General features: G+C 24.8%; 2 protein-coding genes across 5 annotated transcripts in view; one reads left to right on the top strand and one right to left on the bottom strand.

The window, feature by feature from the left end:
• LOC126905140 (lachesin) overlaps window positions 1-18,657 on the bottom strand; it is a 101,345-nt gene that overhangs the window by 61,894 nt on the left and 20,794 nt on the right. For 2 of the 4 annotated variants that reach the window (XM_050684582.1, XM_050684586.1), the window contains exon 2: window positions 7,742-7,946. In XM_050684582.1, the coding sequence (XP_050540539.1) occupies window positions 7,742-7,826 (85 nt within the window). In that variant the 5' untranslated portion in view covers window positions 7,827-7,946. Of the gene's footprint in view, window positions 1-7,741; window positions 7,947-12,704; window positions 12,725-15,756; window positions 15,780-18,657 lie in introns of those variants that run through there. The other 2 variants (XM_050684585.1, XM_050684583.1) reach the window with 2 other exon arrangements.
• On the top strand, window positions 1,189-6,114 carry LOC126905134 (alkaline phosphatase-like). Its single transcript, XM_050684576.1, has 7 exons — window positions 1,189-1,486; window positions 1,731-1,808; window positions 1,968-2,188; window positions 2,479-2,862; window positions 2,945-3,137; window positions 4,257-4,703; window positions 5,692-6,114. Exons 1-7 carry the CDS (start codon window positions 1,402-1,404, stop codon window positions 5,958-5,960), a joined length of 1,677 nt encoding a protein of 558 aa, XP_050540533.1. The 5' UTR covers window positions 1,189-1,401; the 3' UTR covers window positions 5,961-6,114.

The following is an 18,657-nucleotide window of genomic DNA, read 5'->3' as shown; positions in this document are numbered from 1 at the left end:
ATCATTATTAAATGTATCAAGATTAATTCATACTAATTACTATTCAATAATATAATTTTCTTGAGGGCTGTGTGGGATTAAGCCCCTATAAAAATATTCGTAGCCCCCACAAATAAATTAAATTTTCAGAGGAGACGAGGAGATAAAGTGAAATGATAAAGAAGCTTTCCACTAGGTTTTTTGTTCAATAAACTGAAATAGCCCTACATAGAAAATTTTCAAACTACGCCTATATTAATATCTATTATTATTACTGTTAATTATTTAATCATAAAAGAAAAATAAAAAGTATAAAAATCATGCATTCATAATTTTAAACTACATTAATATTAAGATCACCTAAAAAATACATGATAGTAAAATTAATATCTTTTGTATTACATTGAAACTAATAAACGATACAATTTTGTTTGTATCGAATGTTTATATTTTTATATTTATATTAATAAAAACTGACATAATTATTAAATATTATAATCAGAAGACTTTGAAATATTTTATTTCTAATTGCTATGCATAGGTGTAACTAGTAAAAAAGTCTTAAGATTGCTAAATTTAATTTTCTCAAATTTAAAAATAATTTTATATAACTATAAATTATATAATTTTTAAATTCTAAAATTCTCTTAACATTTTTGGGGTGTTTTAAAATCAAAGCACTTTCCATTTTCGTTGCTTTGCTAAGAATTTTGTTTACAATTCTTAACATAATTTCAAGAAACAATTTTATCATTAAACTGATATTTTAATTTTTAAAACTTTAAAAACAAGTTTGAACTTTATATTGGTAATAATTGACCAGTATATTATGTATGAGTTAATAAATGTGTTGCTAAAATTAAATTGATAACAATTTGAAAAACATTCGAAGACAAAAAATTGTTGAGTGTAGGTTAATTTTTTTTTACTATTATTAATTAATATCAAAAATCTAAAATTTCGTAAAATCCTTACAAAATAATTTAATTGCTTTTATTAATTCCAAATTCAAACAATGTGTTATTTTACAGACATTTTCAATAAGTTTACTGATCTGTTTTTTGATTTATTCTAATTATTCTATTTTGAGTTTTTATTGTTTTTAAATTGATTTATTGATTTATAATTTTTAAAAGATTAAAAATCCACTTGACTTATACCAACGTTCCCTGATAGATAAGCTTTTTCAAACACTTTTAATAGGTTCGTCATACATGTTTAATCGTGGTTTGTCACTGAATAACTATCAAACTTCACTTGAAAAACAATTAATTAAATTGCAGTAAATAAACTAGATCAAATATATACTGTAAATACCATTGAGTTTCAGTCTGAGTTAGAAGTCGAAAAATATATGACAAGGATTTTAGTTCATTTTTATATTATTAATAGGAAAATTTTGTCTGGTATTATTTTGTAATTATGCAACTCAATGATTTTTTATTTGTTTTGACATTGGCTACGCTATGTGTGCTTTTTGCGACAAACTCATTTTGTATGGGATATGGTACGTAATTTAATGTATACTACTATTATAAATAATATGACAACTATTGCGTTTAAATTTTGTTGCAATTTAATTTTGCAAAACTATAAGCTAGTGAAGGTGTCCATGGTAGATAACTAAATTACCTTTGAACGCAAGCACGTATGAACTAATAAAAAGTTATTAATTGAAATTTTTAATAAATTAAAAAATAAAATGTTCTTGTTTTTCGCGAGGTGCATAATAATTGCATTGGATTTTACAGAACACGTTGACAGAAACATAAAAAACATCATGTCTAGAGCCGAAGCGAAAAATAAAAGTGTATCAAAATACGAAGACGGTATGTTAATTTGATAAAAGTATTTTTTTAATGAATTTCGAAGGAATATCACTCAACATTTTTTATTTATATAAAATCATTAATTGGGTGTATGTTGTTATTATTCATAATTTTCTCCATATCATTGTTTCTAAATAATAATAGATAAAATCATCATAGATGCAAAATTTTGGTTGGAAATGGGAAAAAATATCTTAGAGGAGAAAATAAAAATACAAAGGCAGTACGGCATTGCTAAGAACGTGATTTTCTTTCTTGGCGATGGAATGTCAATTCCCACACTAACCGCCGCCCGAATATACAAAGGACAAATGAAAGGCAAAACGGGCGAAGAAGAAACGTTGACGTTTGAGAAATTCCCGTTTACGGGACTGTCCAAAGTAAGATTAAACAAATGCCACTCTTGAATTCAGAGGAATGTCGACCGACAACCACTCTCGGGCATTTTGAACTTCCCAATGCCAAAATGCTTGAAACGTTTACAATGATTACTATTTCGAGTGTTGTAAAACATTTAAATTGTGATTAGGTCAACTAATAAATCCGAAAATTACTCTTTTTTTTTATCAAAAAACTAAAAATTATTTAAACTCATTTTGGTTATCGATAAGAAATATTTTTAGTATTAAATTATTATCATATCATATCAGAGTATTATTTATAATTATAGACGTACTGTGTGGATAGTCAAGTCGGAGATTCTGCATGTACAGCAACAGCATATCTGACAGGTGTAAAAAGCAACATTGAAACTATTGGCGTATCGGGGAAAGTTAAAAACAGAGACTGTAAGGGGTCTATTGATTCAAATAACCGTACCGAATCTCTTTTACGGTGGGCCCAAAAAGCAAATAAGAGGACTGGTTTGATAACGAACATGAGAATAACACACGCCACGCCTGCAGGTGCTTATGCTAGTATAGCAAATCGTGGATGGGAAAGTGATCATGACATAAATTATGATATATTTAATGGCCTAGCACATAGAGAGTGCTTAGAAACAAGTGACATTGCTAGACAATTAATTGAAAGCGAAACTGGACAAAACCTCAATGTAAAAAACATATTTCATATTTATAATAAAATTTTATTAAATTTAAAATTATATTCATTATACCATGATGGTGTTACTATAGGTTATACTCGGAGGAGGTTTGGGGAAATTTATACCTAATTATGAAAAAGATGTTTTTGGAAGACTAGGTGAGAGGATTGATGGAAAAAATTTGATAAAAAAATGGACTGAAATGAAAAAAGACAAAAAAGCGAAATTTGTTATGAATAGATCTGAACTAATGGCTGTTGATAACAAAACTGATTATTTATTTGGTAAGGGAAAAAAAGCTTTGAATTAATAATAAAGTTTGAAAGATTTAATAAATACTTATCCTGCTTAAATCAACAGAATATTTTTATTTGTTATCAACTGTAATTACACACTAATTTTTTTTTTAGTGTCATTTAAGTGCAGGGCTCTTTTTATATAGTTTGAATAAAGTGAATTTATTCTACCAATTTTTCGATAATTTGTTCTTGTTATGGTAATATTTATTACTGGAAAATTTGAATTTGATATAACTATTGTTAACATAAATAACAGAGTATAATTTTTTGTTTTATTTATATTAGTTAATAAATTTTATATTAGAGATGGGTAGTTAGATAAACTACCACAGAAAAAATTGCCTAAATAGAACTTTCAATATCTATTTAATATTCAACAAAAAAATCATGTGAATACTGGAATAGATTTAAGATTTTATACATAGGATAAAGTTGATCATTTTTATATTTATCTAATTTTTTCGTGCTAAAACCTTGATGTAATATTATATTTTACTATGCTATTTATTAAGGTAATATCTGCTTTGTTCAGAGGTTGGATTAAACAATTTTTTTTGGTATATTGTTTAAATATATTACAACGGTATTTTATAAATAAAATAATTAGATTAACTTTATTCTAAACGTTATACAATTTTTATATTTAATGATTTTAATATTAAAAATTTATTTAATTTTTTTCGTTTAAAGTTTTAACGTTACTATATTGTTACATTTAATGTTATTATATTTGACACATAATTCAATATAATGAGTATTTTTTAATAATTATAAATTACTGCTTTTTTCTGACAGTGTTTTTTAAATATAACATAAAAAAAAAATGTTTTGTTGTTTTAATAAGAATTGTTTTACGTTATAAGTTGTATTATGTTTATTGATATTACGCAATTTTAGTTTTGTTTTTCGTTATTTGATTACGTTTTGACAAAAATTTTCGTTTTAAACGTTATAATTATAACGTTTTCTTGTCTAGATTATGTTATTTGCTTAAGATAACCCAATAATAACAACAAAAACAGTTTATTTTATAATGTTACCACATAACAAATAATTTATACCATTTACAGTATGTAAACTACATGTTAAGAAAAATGTTTACAGGTTTGTTCGCTTACAGTCATATGGAATTCAATCTGACATCAAATAAGAAAATTGAACCTTCCTTAGTAGAAATGACGGAAAAAGCTATTAATATTTTATCTAATGACAAAAATGGTTATGTTTTATTCATCGAAAGTGGTAATATAGATTGGGCTCATCATGATAATTGGGCGCATATCGCATTGGACGAAACAGTTATGCTGTCTAATGCTGTAGAAAAAGCTTTACAATTAACGAATTCGTCAGAAACTCTGATAGTTGTGACATCTGATCATGCTCATACCATGACCCTCAATGGGTATCCTCATAGGGGTGCTGATATATTTGGTCATGCAAAAAATTCAGATATAGATCAAATGCCGTTATCCACTCTCAGTTACGCTAATGGACTAGGAGTTAAGCCATCACGGGACGGTAAAAGATACAATCTTACGGATGATGATACACGTAAGTATGGTTAAAGTTAAATAATTTAAAATATGTGTTATAAATATAAGACATAAGACAAATAACGTAGTAATTGAAAAAAATACCCATCAACATATTATAGTACTGGATTTCCTAGTAAATACAATAAACTAATGCTTAAGGCAGCAATCTTATAGGGGCGGCTAATTCTTAATGGCGAATAATAATTTTTATATTAAGTTTTTCTTTTATAAGTAACTAAAACTGAAAGAAATGCAATTAATTATTCTAAAATATTTTTTTACCAACAATTGGGTTGTCTATAAACTAGTAACTAATAAACAAAAATGACTTTGAATACATAGTATAATTTGAGATTCAGAATTCATACAAAAAGCGAGTTATTTATGGCATATTCTATTGTTTTATTTTACATGGTTAAGTTATTAAATTTAAGTTTATGTTTTAAATTTACACGTTTCTATGCTTTTGATTAACAGATGTTTATTTTACATGCTTAAAATTTTTAGTAATTAAGAAAACAACTATAATACTTCGATTTATACATAGGCGTAACTAAAATAACATTGTTCGTAGTCTTAATATATTCTCTCACACTCTATAACTGAGTTATACAAGTTGAGTCCATGCTTAATAATACTTTTTATACTACTAAAAGTTTATATAAAAAGATGACAAATCTTTCAGTGCTTGCAGCTGCATACTGTATATGTACTTTCAAAATATACGTGTATAAATGTATAAGAGATAATATAGTGAAGATATCTAAAACTATCATTTATTCAATAGTAGTATAATTTCGATTTTTAACGATACTCTAAAAATTTTTTATAGATATTTTAAAATTAAACGCTACTATAAATTAAGTGTCATTATTGTTTTGTATTTAATAACTTTTTGGTATCCTAATAAAGTAAATATACTAAAAATGTTAATACTTTGTAGTTTTAGAATAATTTAATTACCATATACTTTTTATGATAAATTTACAATTTTTTTAAATTAGATGATAAATGGTATCAATTCCAAGCTATGGTTCCTCTTACTAAGGAGACCCATGGTGGTGACGACGTGGCAGTATTTGCAAAGGGGCCTTGGGCTCATCTATTCGTAGGTAACTATGAACAAAACTATATACCTTTCGCCATAAGTTACGCCGCTAAAATAGGACCTGGTGCAAAAGATCATAGAAATAGTGCAGCTGAAATATTCTCATTTAATACTATACTACTATTGATCACAATCTCAATTGGTCAATTTGCCATCAACAACTAAACCACATCATAATCAAGAAAAATTTTAAGTGTTTTTGTACTTTTAAATAAGTCTTGGTATTACAATTAATATGATACCAATAACAAAAATATTGTTTTTAAATAATTATTTTTTTTTTAATATTTGAAATATATTTTATAGACATTTTTTTCAATATATAAAACTATATTCTGTTAATTATATATAACTGTATACAGGAGGAACAGATTTAACTGACAACTTATATAGCTTATGATATACATAAAATTTTATACTTTTTTTTAGCTTCGGTGCGAAGCCGAGAAGGTATTAATTTTTTTAAATCAATTTTTAAAATACATTTTATGTTATTTTTTGCAATTGCAAAAAATATTTTAAAAATTAATTTTTTTATTAATATTTTTTTTAAGATTTGAAGATAGCCATTTTATAGATAAGTTTTAAAGAAAAATGTTGATGCCAAAAAATTATTTTAATTCAGTAGTTACGTATATACAGCATTTTGAAATTTGTTAAGTCTTGATTTTTTTTATAATTTTCCTATGGTATCAAATGTTAGTCCATATTATGTAAAGTACAGAAGTAAACACTCTCTTATTATGTTATTTACTGGTAACAGTATGCAATTTCTTCAAATTTTAAAAAAAATGTTAATAAAAATTAATTTTTATAGTTGCGAAAAATAACAAAATATATTTTAAATATATTTCTATATTGAAAAAATCGATTAAAAGAAAAAAGTATAAAATTTTATGTAGATCATAAGTTATATAAGTTGTCAGTTAAATCTGTTCCACTCTGTATAGTTGACTAATTATTTATAGAAAATAAAAACGTTATATTTTTTGTATTATAATGATAAATATTTTAATGGTTAACATAACACTTTAGGCAATATAAATTATCACAAACATGCTGAGACATTTAATGAATTACTGACAATCTTTAAAATTTTGAAACATATATTTTACTTTCACGTAACTGCGTTATTATCCCATAGATTATATTAACCTTTCCGAGTAATTACCAGTGAAATTATTTTTAATAAAAAAACCTCTACGCTGTTAATCGTCAAAGACCCCCACTGGGACACGTTTTCTGTTGTTTCTAATCCGTACAACATTGTATAAAAAAATCCCGTTATGAACCCTTACTGTTTACATATAAAACAATAAAAGAGAGAAGGGTAATTTAGTTCGGGTAAAATATTAACAGGTCGACTTTAGATAATCATTTATCCTAAGTCCTTGGCTAACCATTAAAGATTTGTTTTTTTACCATCAATATTTTGACAGATTGATTTAAATCATTAAAGCTCATAGAGGTCATTTGTATTTTAATTTCATTAACCAATTTTATAAATAATATAACAAAATAAATTGAAGATAAATTAAAAAATTTTACCAGAATAAGTTACCTTAATTGAAAACATAATCTAATATTCAATATTCTTTATTTAATATCTACAAATAAAATATGCAATACAGCTTATAAATGTTTGTTTTTTTATAATTTAATGATTAAGATATAAGTTTTAATAATTGAAAATTTTGTTGCCCAAAATTAATTTAAATAAATATTAATAATTAATGTTAAAAATTATTCCTTCCATTTATTACTTAAACATTTCATATAACAATGTATGTTAGTTAAACAATTACCAGGATCTTTAAATATGATTACCCGTTAACAAATTGTAGTTAGGGAAGGGAAATGATAGTTCAGAATTAAAAGCCTAAAACTTCAACAAGAGGGATTATTCTAAATGCTTAATACTATTGTATCACTTCAGGTCGACTTACCCTTTGAGCTACAGAATGCAACAACTATGAAGACGAATATTAAATGACGGACACTTATTGTGCAGCAAAATTTAAATCGTTCCATTTTCAATAATAACTAATTTTGTAAAATTTTCGACACGTCGGATTTTTTAACCAATAATTCTCCCGGCCATGTTGGTAGATTATTTAATCGTTTCATCCATAACTGGTATTTTTGATTGATCTATAATGTATAAAGTAAAAAAAAATGTTAATGAATACATAAATAAAATGCGTGTGTATTTATTGTAAAATAATTAGTACGTAAAAATTTATATATAAATAGTATATAAAAAAAATATTTTATGGTATTAATTATTAGTAATGTTGCATATGTATGTTTTGGTTTCATTGGATAGGGTCATTTGGCTGACAAAAGATTTTCTATGTTGCACGAATAAAATGTATGTGCGTTGACATATAACAGAGTAATGTGAAATACGACAACAACAACTATTACCATCAATCTGCCAAACTTCAAATCGTAGTCGTCTTTGAGGGGAGTACAAATCTTCCCTTATCGTCGTGTACTATAGACAAAGCGCTACTAGCTTATGCAAGGTTTAATTCTTTCCCAGTTGAATGATAAACGACTGGGAGGCCTTTTCATATACAATTCATTATGCTAAACATTTGTTTCCAAATTCTATTGTCTTTGGGTCATTCTTCAACTGTACTATACTCGTTGCCAAACTAATCATTGACAACCATTCGTTCTCTCATGGGAATGATACTAAATGCATAGGTTTATATTTTATCGTCAAGATAAACAGTTTACGATGAAACTAGATACTTAAATTATACATGATAATGAATATAAATATATATTAATAAAAATATAGATAATATTGGTAAAACTGTAAAATTTTAGAGTATTTGTTTTAAATTCATGAATGATTAATAATAACTTTTAAGAAACAATTATACAATGTTTATTTTCAATCATAAATTAATGTATAAATGTTGAATACTTTTAAATAATATTAAAAATTTTTTATCAGTAGTTTACTCTGTAATTTTTAATTTTGTAACCTTAAAATAAATAGTGTCTACGTAAATTATTTTGTAGTGTATCATTGAGTTTCAATTAAGTCCTACAAATTTGCAACATTTAACTAAAGTGTACAATATTAGAAAAAAAATTAAAATTATAAAAAATAAAACATTAAGTAGTAGAAAAGCATAATCTATAAGAAGCCATAGAACTGCAAAAATTGCAGAAACTATAGAAATGCTTGATTTTATAAGAAGTCATAGAAATGCATACCATTTAAGAAGCCATAGTGATGCAAAAATTAAAAAACAATACAAATTTTTAATTTTTAAGAAGCTATAGTAATGCGGAAATAAAAGAAGCCATTGAAATACAAATATTTCAGAAGCCACAATAATGCAAAAATTAAAGAAATCATAGAAATGTTTGTTTTTATAAGAAGTCATAGAAATGCTGCCATTTAAGAAGCCATAGTGATGCAAAAATTAAAAAACAATACAATTTTTTAATTTTTAAGAAGCTATAGTAATGCAGCAACAAAAGAAGCCATTGAAATGCAGATTTAAAGGAACCATAGAAATGCTTAATTGTATAAGAAGCCAAAGAAATGTATGACTTTTAAGAAGCCCTAGTAATGCCGAAATAAAAAAAAATATAGAAATGCTTAGTTTTTCAAGAAGCCATAGAAATGCATGAATTTGGGTAATCATATGTAAAGTCAACTTTTAAACCAATTTTAAATTTAAGATTTTACAAAGGCATTGATTGTATTATTGTACAATTTTATCAGTAGAAATCAAATTTTTGAAGTTGACATATTAAAAAGTTTCAAATTCGTTAGGATAACTTACATATCATTTTATCTTTTACATTTTTTATTTTAAAACGCTATAACTTTTTAAAAAATGTATGGATCACTATAATTTTTTCATGAGAAATAATATTTTTTAATAATCCCTTTTTTATTCGGCATACTTTATCTTAATCAGGATATTAATAAGGAAATAGCAGATCATGTAGTTTTTGGAATAATCTACCATTTTTTTTAAATTAAACACTATCTAAAGATTTGCATCGAAGCGTTTTGTTTGATAGTGATTTTAATCACTGGGTTATTTTTTATATAAATCTTGTTAATATTAATATTTACTTATCGATATTAATTTTTCATTTAGTTAAAACCTTTTTGAGCTAATAGCACTGAAGTGTTAATCATGTTATCATTATATATATATATTATTTTATTATATTGTATAGTGTAGCATAATACTAAGAGTAATATCAGTTTGCGTGCATTATCGAAGGCGTGAGTGGTTGTAAAAACCGGAATTGACCACTTTGTTGGCTATTTGTTTATTTTAGTTTTTTCCTTTTCTTCATCTTAACCACACCAAACGGCAGAATGAGGTCTCTGCTAACTTCCTCTACTATTGGCCAGTTGCCGACACTATTAATGTTTTATTTCCTGTCGCGTCTCGTGTAACCCCAAAACTTTGCAATGAACTCACGCTTGCCGGACATACTTCTCTATCCATCCCTTGATTTCAGTACTCAGTCTTAACCATTAATTGTACGTACTTATGCACATATATACTCAGTAGTTACATAAAAAACAGCGTTTACCATATGTCGTACTATCTTATATACTTCGCAGTAATGGCCGTTGAACTTTATGGTTGATCAAAAATTTAATATGATTATTTTTTTGCGAATGTTTTTAAATAGATATTTATAAACTTTAAAAATATACACACACACATATATATATATATATACATAAATGTAACCCTAAAATGTATAGAAAATGTATATAAAGTTAAAAAAACACCTAAAAATCATGTTATTTTTTTGAAGAGAGTAACAATTAGAGTTAACTATGTAACAATATATAAAATAATATTATTATTGGTTACGTAGTGTTGTTTGTGAATGAGTATGAAATATTAACTAAAAGAAAAAATGTTTTTCCACAGTTTTAACACTGTATTAATAATGTATCAACGTTTCGGTTTATAATTATAATAGTTTAATAACGATTACAAAAAATATTATCTAAAAATATCAATTATTTAGAAAACTAAGGCAAGGAAAAATTTTTTCATGTAAGCATTATGAGAACGTATAAACAATAGTTGTTTACATATTCATCTATATTATTGAAATTATTGATTTCTCTCAATTAATATAAAATGTAAAATATAACAAAAATCTTAAAGTTATTGTATTAATATACTATAGGATTAAATTATATAATACTCAATATATTACTTCCTAATTTTAATAATATATAATATTAAAAAAAATGAATATTTTGGTTAATATGAATCAGAAGAATCATAAAAAAATATCAATTTCAATATCAAGTTAACACAATTTATTTTTTGTGTTAAATTTTTTTAACTTTCTTTGCCTAAATTAATCTTCTAATTCTTAAAATTGTGTAACAAGCTAGATTTTTCCGTATAGTTTTGTTTAGATAAACACGGAAAAGTATTTTTTAATTAAGTTATGAAAAGATATTAATAATAAAAAAATTACTTTAAGAAAATTTTGTTTCAGAGTACTTATATAGAAGTCTTATTTTTAAGCTTCTTCAATATATAGCATAGTGTTCAAAGGAATAATAAGATTTAATCCTGTAAAATTATTTATAGAAGTAACAATTTTCAGTCTTTGAATTTATAACTCACCTCATATTTATATATAACATCAAAATGAATAATTTTGTATGTATGCATAGGTTAAAATTATATCGCGAACTTTTTTTTTTTTGTATAGCATATATTTATTCCATAAAATATTTCTCCAAAACTCTATCGGCAAAAGAACAACAAACACTTCATATGGTATTAAATGTATCATCGATTTTCTTTGTCACCCCATAATTTTTTATATCTCATTATAGAACAAAATAACTAAGTTGTCGATTCATCAATTATGCATTAATAGTGATCATTATGTAGTAAAAGTCTTTTTTTTTTTTTAAAATCGCATCGAGCAAAATGTTAACATTTATAAATACTCGACAAGAAAAATACAAAACTTAAACGGGAACAAATCATAAAAATAGTATACGTTTTATTTTTATTTTTTAAAGAGCCTATACAACACTAAGGAAAATCACCTAATGAAATTGGAGGATTTTGATATTAAAGATTTTAAGTAAGACTTATTATTTCAAAAACATTTTGCTTCCAAACTGTTTGACTACCCTCCTTTCTCAGACACTCTCTCATTTTATTGCTATGCCTGTCACGTACCGCCTGCAGATATCGAAAATACACAATAGTAACTAAATAAATAGAATTTCCGGTTAAAACATTACATTTTCACTCGTTTATCTCTTGCATTCTTTTCTGTCTTCTTTACAAAGAAATTTCGTGAATGACTTTTGTGAATAAATTGATGTTTTGTGTTTACTATGTGCGCGAGGGTTTTTTTACGTCAAATTATTTTACTTTTTGCAGCTAACTCTAGAATAGATAAATGGATTCAAATAAAAAAATCATTATTATAAATTTAATCTTAAAAATAATCCAAGTAAACTTTAATGATTAAATTTTAATATGGTAACAATTATTAATACAAATGTATAAATTGTTATATTTTAAAATGATATTCAATATTCCGAAAGCTATTAATATTGTATTATGACTACATCACATAATAATCTTTTATAAAATGGTCTACTGAATTAATTTTATAAAGACTTTTAAAGTAAACTTTTTAGAATTATTAATTAAGAACTTAAGATGGTGTTTTATCCATTGCCAGTTTTGCACCTTTCAGCACTCCATTCAAAAAATTATTTTGGTACTCAATAAAAATATGTCATCTTTTTTTTGAAAATTATGACCAAAAAGCATTCTAAATTGATGAAAATTTTTTTATCATTTATTAATGGTTGTTATCATGAGTTACATTAAAAGATTCATAGTTACTCCTCACCGTCTGGGGATTTGGGGAGTCGAATTGGCGCCCGGTCGCTGAGGACAATAGTGTGAAGAGTCTTGGGTCCACCAATCCATATCTGGAAACCGCACTGTAGGCTATTTACCTTCCATAAAAAGAAACAAGAATGCGTGGCGAAGTTAAAACCAAATGACGCCGTAATTCTTCTTTACCAGTATAACGGAGACCCTCTCTGGCAGAGCACCACCTGGAACTACCATCAGTGATCGAGAAAAAGTACCAGACTGCGATAAGAGTGTGACCCTCTAAGAATCAGTAAAACACAAAACTACTGTGCCCCGTCTAGAAACCAAGCCCAACCGAGTCCAACACCACGAATCTGGCATGCAAAGCAACAGCATGAGCTTCCAGATTCCCCGGCTTTATTAAAAAATTATATATGAACAGTTTAATAAAAAATATTGAAGTCAAAACTCTGAGTAAAAATAATTATATATATATATATATATATATATATAAAATAATTAATATGATAACACTAAAATCACACATAATAAATAAAAAATATAGTACAATATTGAAAAAAATAATGATTCATTAAAGAGTTACAAAATGCTAATTATGAAAAAAAATTCACAGACTTTTAAAATATTTTCTTTATTGATCGAATTGAAAATTTTTAACCTTTAGATACTCTTTTGGAAATTGTAAGCAATTTTTTGTAAACAATTAACTTAATTAAAATTTTTTTTTTTTAAATGTTTCTTAGATAGTTTTACTTTCTTCTTTTTCTTCCTCGCCTTAATCCCAACTACTTGGGGTCGGCCATCTTAATCCTGAACTTCCACTTGACACGATAAAAATAATATAAAAGATAATTTTACTTTATCTTTTGATAATTTTTTAAATATTCCAGCCATAATTTTTGAAGTGTTTCATATTTGTTATTATATTTTAATAATACTATAAGAAACCTCTAAATATTAATTTTTTTTAGCAAACACAATGAGCTCATTGCAACAAAAATCTTTAAAATCTTTATAATACACCAAAGTAGTGATATTATCGCAAAAATGCATTTTTTTTTAAGTATACACTGATTTGTAAGCGTATACCCATTAATATAAAAAACACTATATAAATAGTACATAAGTGTTACTTTTCTAGGAATTACGTTAGTAAAAAATCTACAAAACACGTTTGGACGGTAATTGTACAAAAATTAAATTAGGTACATTATGTTATAAAAACAGTCTCAAAGTAACAAGATAGTATTGAAAGTGGTGACGTTAAAGTGTTCTGCTAAGTAAGAGTTTTCATGTAACTGGTCTCGAGAGACTCATAATTCAAACAAATACAAACTATATGAAAAATTAAAATTGCCAGGATGGCACACCATGGAAATTTGGCCTATAACTTACCGTTTGAATTGAAAAGGTTTCAAAGTATTTGACACTTAAAATAATAATAAATTACGACTTATTTAAAAAATTTTTGTGTGTTTTTTAGATTAACTGAGAGATTTTCATAATAGCTTTAAAACTAATATAAGTCGAACAAGTTAATTTAATTATTTCTGTAATGATAATATTGAATTTGTAAGGATTTTGGTAATTATCATTATGTAAATCTATTACTTAAAATGTTTTATACTTCGTTTTACACTTTAATAATTTAATTAGTTTACTACACCGACACAAAAAAATATTATGCTAATTACTTCCCCTAGTAAAACATCAGTCAATGACATTACTATAATTGATATTTTTAATAATTATATTTTAAGTAATTTAAGTTTATATAAAATTAATCATTTGTAATAAATATATTTCTTACATTAAATAAAAAAAGCATACATCATCATGCAAGGATGGGCAAGTTAATCGAAATAATTACTCAAGTTCAGTTAAGTTATTTCATTTAAAATTAATTTTTTGGCTAAAATCTCTTAAAATCATTTTTTATTGGTCGATGATGCAAGGGAAAGCTAAAAATCGATTTTCAACTGAATAGGAAGAAAATATAATTGATAACAAAACTTTTTTTTTATTCATTTTTTTATGTTGGTGTTGGTTGTACTGTTTTACCTTTAAAACTAGTTATTAAAAATAACCGGTTAAAAATCACATACATTTTTGAAAAAATTCAGAAAATTATATTTATCATTTTATAAATATAATATTTGGGATAGGGAAAAATTCGATTTTTTTTTAAATTAAACTACGTACGCTGCGTATAAATATATACATTTTTTATTGAATTTTGAATTTAACTTTACTGTTATTTTAACTAATTAACTGAAAAAAGCTAAGTTATTTCGATGGAAAATTAAATTAGTTAATTTGAAAAGTTAAAAAAAATTAACTTTTTAATTAGTTAATGCCCACCATTGTCATAATGGTTGTGATTTATGTTGAAAAGAACTAAAACTACTGTTCCATATTATGAAAGCATTGTGTTTAGAAGAAGGGAAAGTCTTACATAATTGTATTGTCATATGGTATAATTTCATATAAAAAAATACGATAAATGAAGTAATAATTCGATAAGGATATCAAGTCTTTAGAATTGGCCCTATGTTAAACAAATATTTATGTCAAATTCATTACAACAATAATTTTTTATTTTTGATATTTGACTTAACGCATAATTAAAAATAAAAATCGTTAGTTGAACTAACCCCTCATCCCGAAATTCACGGGACGACCAAATTATCTACTTTTAGATGGATTTTGAGCGAAAAAAAGTCATCAAAAATAATTATTATTATAAAATAATAAAAAAAAATCCTTCAAAACTTAACAAAAATGTCTGGCTACATCACATAATTACTGAAATTAAATCTATAACTCATAGAAAAATTGACTTTTGCAGTTATTATAAGTACATTAAACATATAAAACTAATAAAAAACTCATAATGCATTCTTCCATGCTGTAAGTTGTAACGTAGAATTTGTAGAAGTTGTTGAGTAACAATGCAATACCAAATTAATTATCCTTTAATAATTTATCTACTGATTTTGTGCCGTGTTATTGTATGTACTCGTGAAGAACCAACAAATATGATAATACAATGAATCACTTACAAATACTATTTTAATATGCGAAACTCGTTATCTTTGTTTGACCGCATCATTATGCATTTCCTATTAAAAATAAAGCAAGTAATAATATCAACATTACAGATAAGCTTTGGATCTTAATTTGTTTGGTGAAGACATAATATTCCATAAATTAGTTTCGTTATACTATGAATTCTATTACGATTATACTGTGATAGAGTGTCACTGGGCCTTTCAATTTTTTTTTATTTGATGGGTAAAAATTCATTAGAAATCAAAAATCGTCTATATGTATAAATTACAACAATTGATTACTCGATTTGTGGCCTATATATCAAAAGGTTAAATTTATCACGGGGATAGAGTTATAGGGAACTCGGGACACATAAATGTCACAAACGTCGCAGGCAATGGATTATGAACGAATTTTAGGTTAATCAAATATTCATTATGTTATAATTTATGTTATTTCTCTTTACTATTGACATAACAGTTGCAATGTCACCACGAATAAATAAAATATACTAATTTCACTAACTCTATGGTCTTGCTATTGCAATTTTCCAAATAACTTGCTATACAGAGTGATTAATTTATTATGAACCACGTAGTTAATCGAAAAGAAAAAATAGTATTAAGAATTTTTTATTCGGATTCTTCCAATTGTATAATATTAAGGAAGTTATTTAATTTTAGAAATTATAATAATTTTATAAGGGTTTTCATCTTTGTGCTCATGTCTAAATATCTAAAAGATATGTTAAGGACGGGTAAATTTAATACTTTTAAGTGGTTAGGACAAAGGATCCGATTTGTTATAGACAAATTACGTACTCCTCGAAATTCAATTTCACAAAATATATTCTGAATATTATACAAATTATTCACCCCAACGAATTGGATGAAAATCATAATTATATTAATTGCAAGTCACCACCAACGTTTGCTATTGGTGTGTAATATAATTATCTAATCACGTATACGAATATTACCATAGCTCTACTACATGTACCAAATATAATAATGTATTTTTATTAGTAATATGCATTTTAATTAGTATAGCCAATTCAGAAAAATTTTAATTACTGTGTTTACTTTTATAAATTTATCTTGATAATTAAATTAATTAAATCGACAGAATGGATTTGGGTAAACGATACTGAGTGATTTTATAAGAGCTCTTTAAAATGTATGCGGTTAAATGAAATCAAGTCTCACAACCTTTTTTTAGTACTGTATTTTTCTAACCATTCAACCACGATTCGACTTTGAACTCAATTACTATACAGACTGATTTTTTATATACATAATCACTTCGTAGTTTGAGCTTAAACATAATTGATAACTAGTGGTTTATTAAATAAAAAACACACACAGAAAATTGATGATTGTAATATACTTAAAACAAGTAAAATATTAAAAATATGAATGATAAATCTACATTATTACTTTTGTGCAAAAGTTTATAATTTATTTATTGTTATATTAATTAATGACTGAGAAGTTCTTGAAAAGTTAATTTATATAATCATCTAATTTATTTATGAAACATATTACTACAAATTTATTTATTTATTCAACGGTTTTTAAGCATGAAATAAAATGATTAAGAACTTTTTCCAGAACGGATATGATATAATAAAATCTATTATCCAAAATTATGATAATTAGTTTAAAATTCATCTAAAAATTATGTCTTTGATTAGTTTTGTATATTTAATTATACAAAGTATTATATGTTCATATGTTTGTTTTATTTTGCTATAAGCTTCCAACCAGCTAATAATATGTCATCTTTAAGCATTTTTTTTTATTATTATAATACTATACAGTATTATAATATTGACTACTAATAAAACTAGTCTATTATAATAGTAAAAATATGATTATCTTTAAGACAATTCATTATTGTAATTGTCAAGTAAAAAATAAACATGTAAAACTGTATAATTTGTAAATAATGGAGTTGTTAAATAGTTAAGAATTGACGACAATAAGTAAAAGAAAGAATAGAAAAAAGTTCATCTTTTTGGAAGAAAAAATAATTATTTTTTGCAATATTTTTAAAATAATATAACCTGAAAAATCATTTTCTTTAAGTACACCATAAAAAAAATTGAATATCGTATACTGAACTTTGTACGATATAAATCTCTATTTCTTTTAATTTATCCAAAAATTTAATGGATGGAATTGAAACTAAAATTTTTGTGATTAAAATAATCTTTTGAAAGACTAACAAAGAAAATAAAATAAAATTTATGGATACAACCTACCTACTTTATAAAATACTTCCTTTCTGACATATATATTAAGTTTTAATTATAAATTAATTAATGATAATTTAAACAAAAAAATATTGAATGTTTATATTAGTCTAATGTAAATTATTTTTTTAACGAAGATTAAAATGAATTAAATGTCTATATATTTTTTAATAATTAAATATGGTTTAAAAATTAATAGATTAAAATTTTAACAATTATATTGTTGCTATATTAAATTAAGCAAAAAATAAAACCACCATCTAGAAACTTATTTTATTAATTTTATAAGCGTAAATATATCTACGCTAAAGTTTTACTTTCTCAAAATGAAAGAATGTGAACTATTTGGAAGTTAATTAATGTAAATAACCGCGTGCATAACAAAACGAAGTATATTTAAAACAATGTGAAATTATGAAATGGTGGCTTAAAATAATCCATCAAAACTTATAAAGAGATTTTCAGTTTATAATTAAAATTGCAAACAAAAATAAATAAATAGTTAAAATTAATAGCGATTAAACTTTCTATATAGCTTGTATTTTAAAACAACTAAAAAAAATATACAAATACGAAGTTATGAATTTTTAATAATTAAAATAAAATGCACTCATTTCATTTCATTTATAATTGTGGGCATACTGTACACCTGTTAAAC

Source organism: Daktulosphaira vitifoliae, unplaced genomic scaffold (assembly GCF_025091365.1).
Source record: "Daktulosphaira vitifoliae isolate Bord-2020 unplaced genomic scaffold, ASM2509136v1 Scaffold_4, whole genome shotgun sequence".
Lineage (NCBI taxonomy): Eukaryota > Metazoa > Arthropoda > Insecta > Hemiptera > Phylloxeridae > Daktulosphaira > Daktulosphaira vitifoliae.
Note: the sequence above shows the minus strand (reverse complement) of the source record. Positions and strands in the feature narration are given on the sequence as shown.

Bases quoted from the DNA above. Each gene is read 5' to 3' on its own strand.
- LOC126905134 (XM_050684576.1), top strand. From the start codon at position 1,402: ATGCAACTCAATGATTTTTTATTTGTTTTGACATTGGCTACGCTATGT. The intron at 1,487-1,730 runs GTACGTAATTTA...TGGATTTTACAG, and splicing joins CTCATTTTGTATGGGATATG to AACACGTTGACAGAAACATA. The intron at 2,863-2,944 runs GTAAAAAACATA...GTGTTACTATAG, and splicing joins AAACTGGACAAAACCTCAAT to GTTATACTCGGAGGAGGTTT.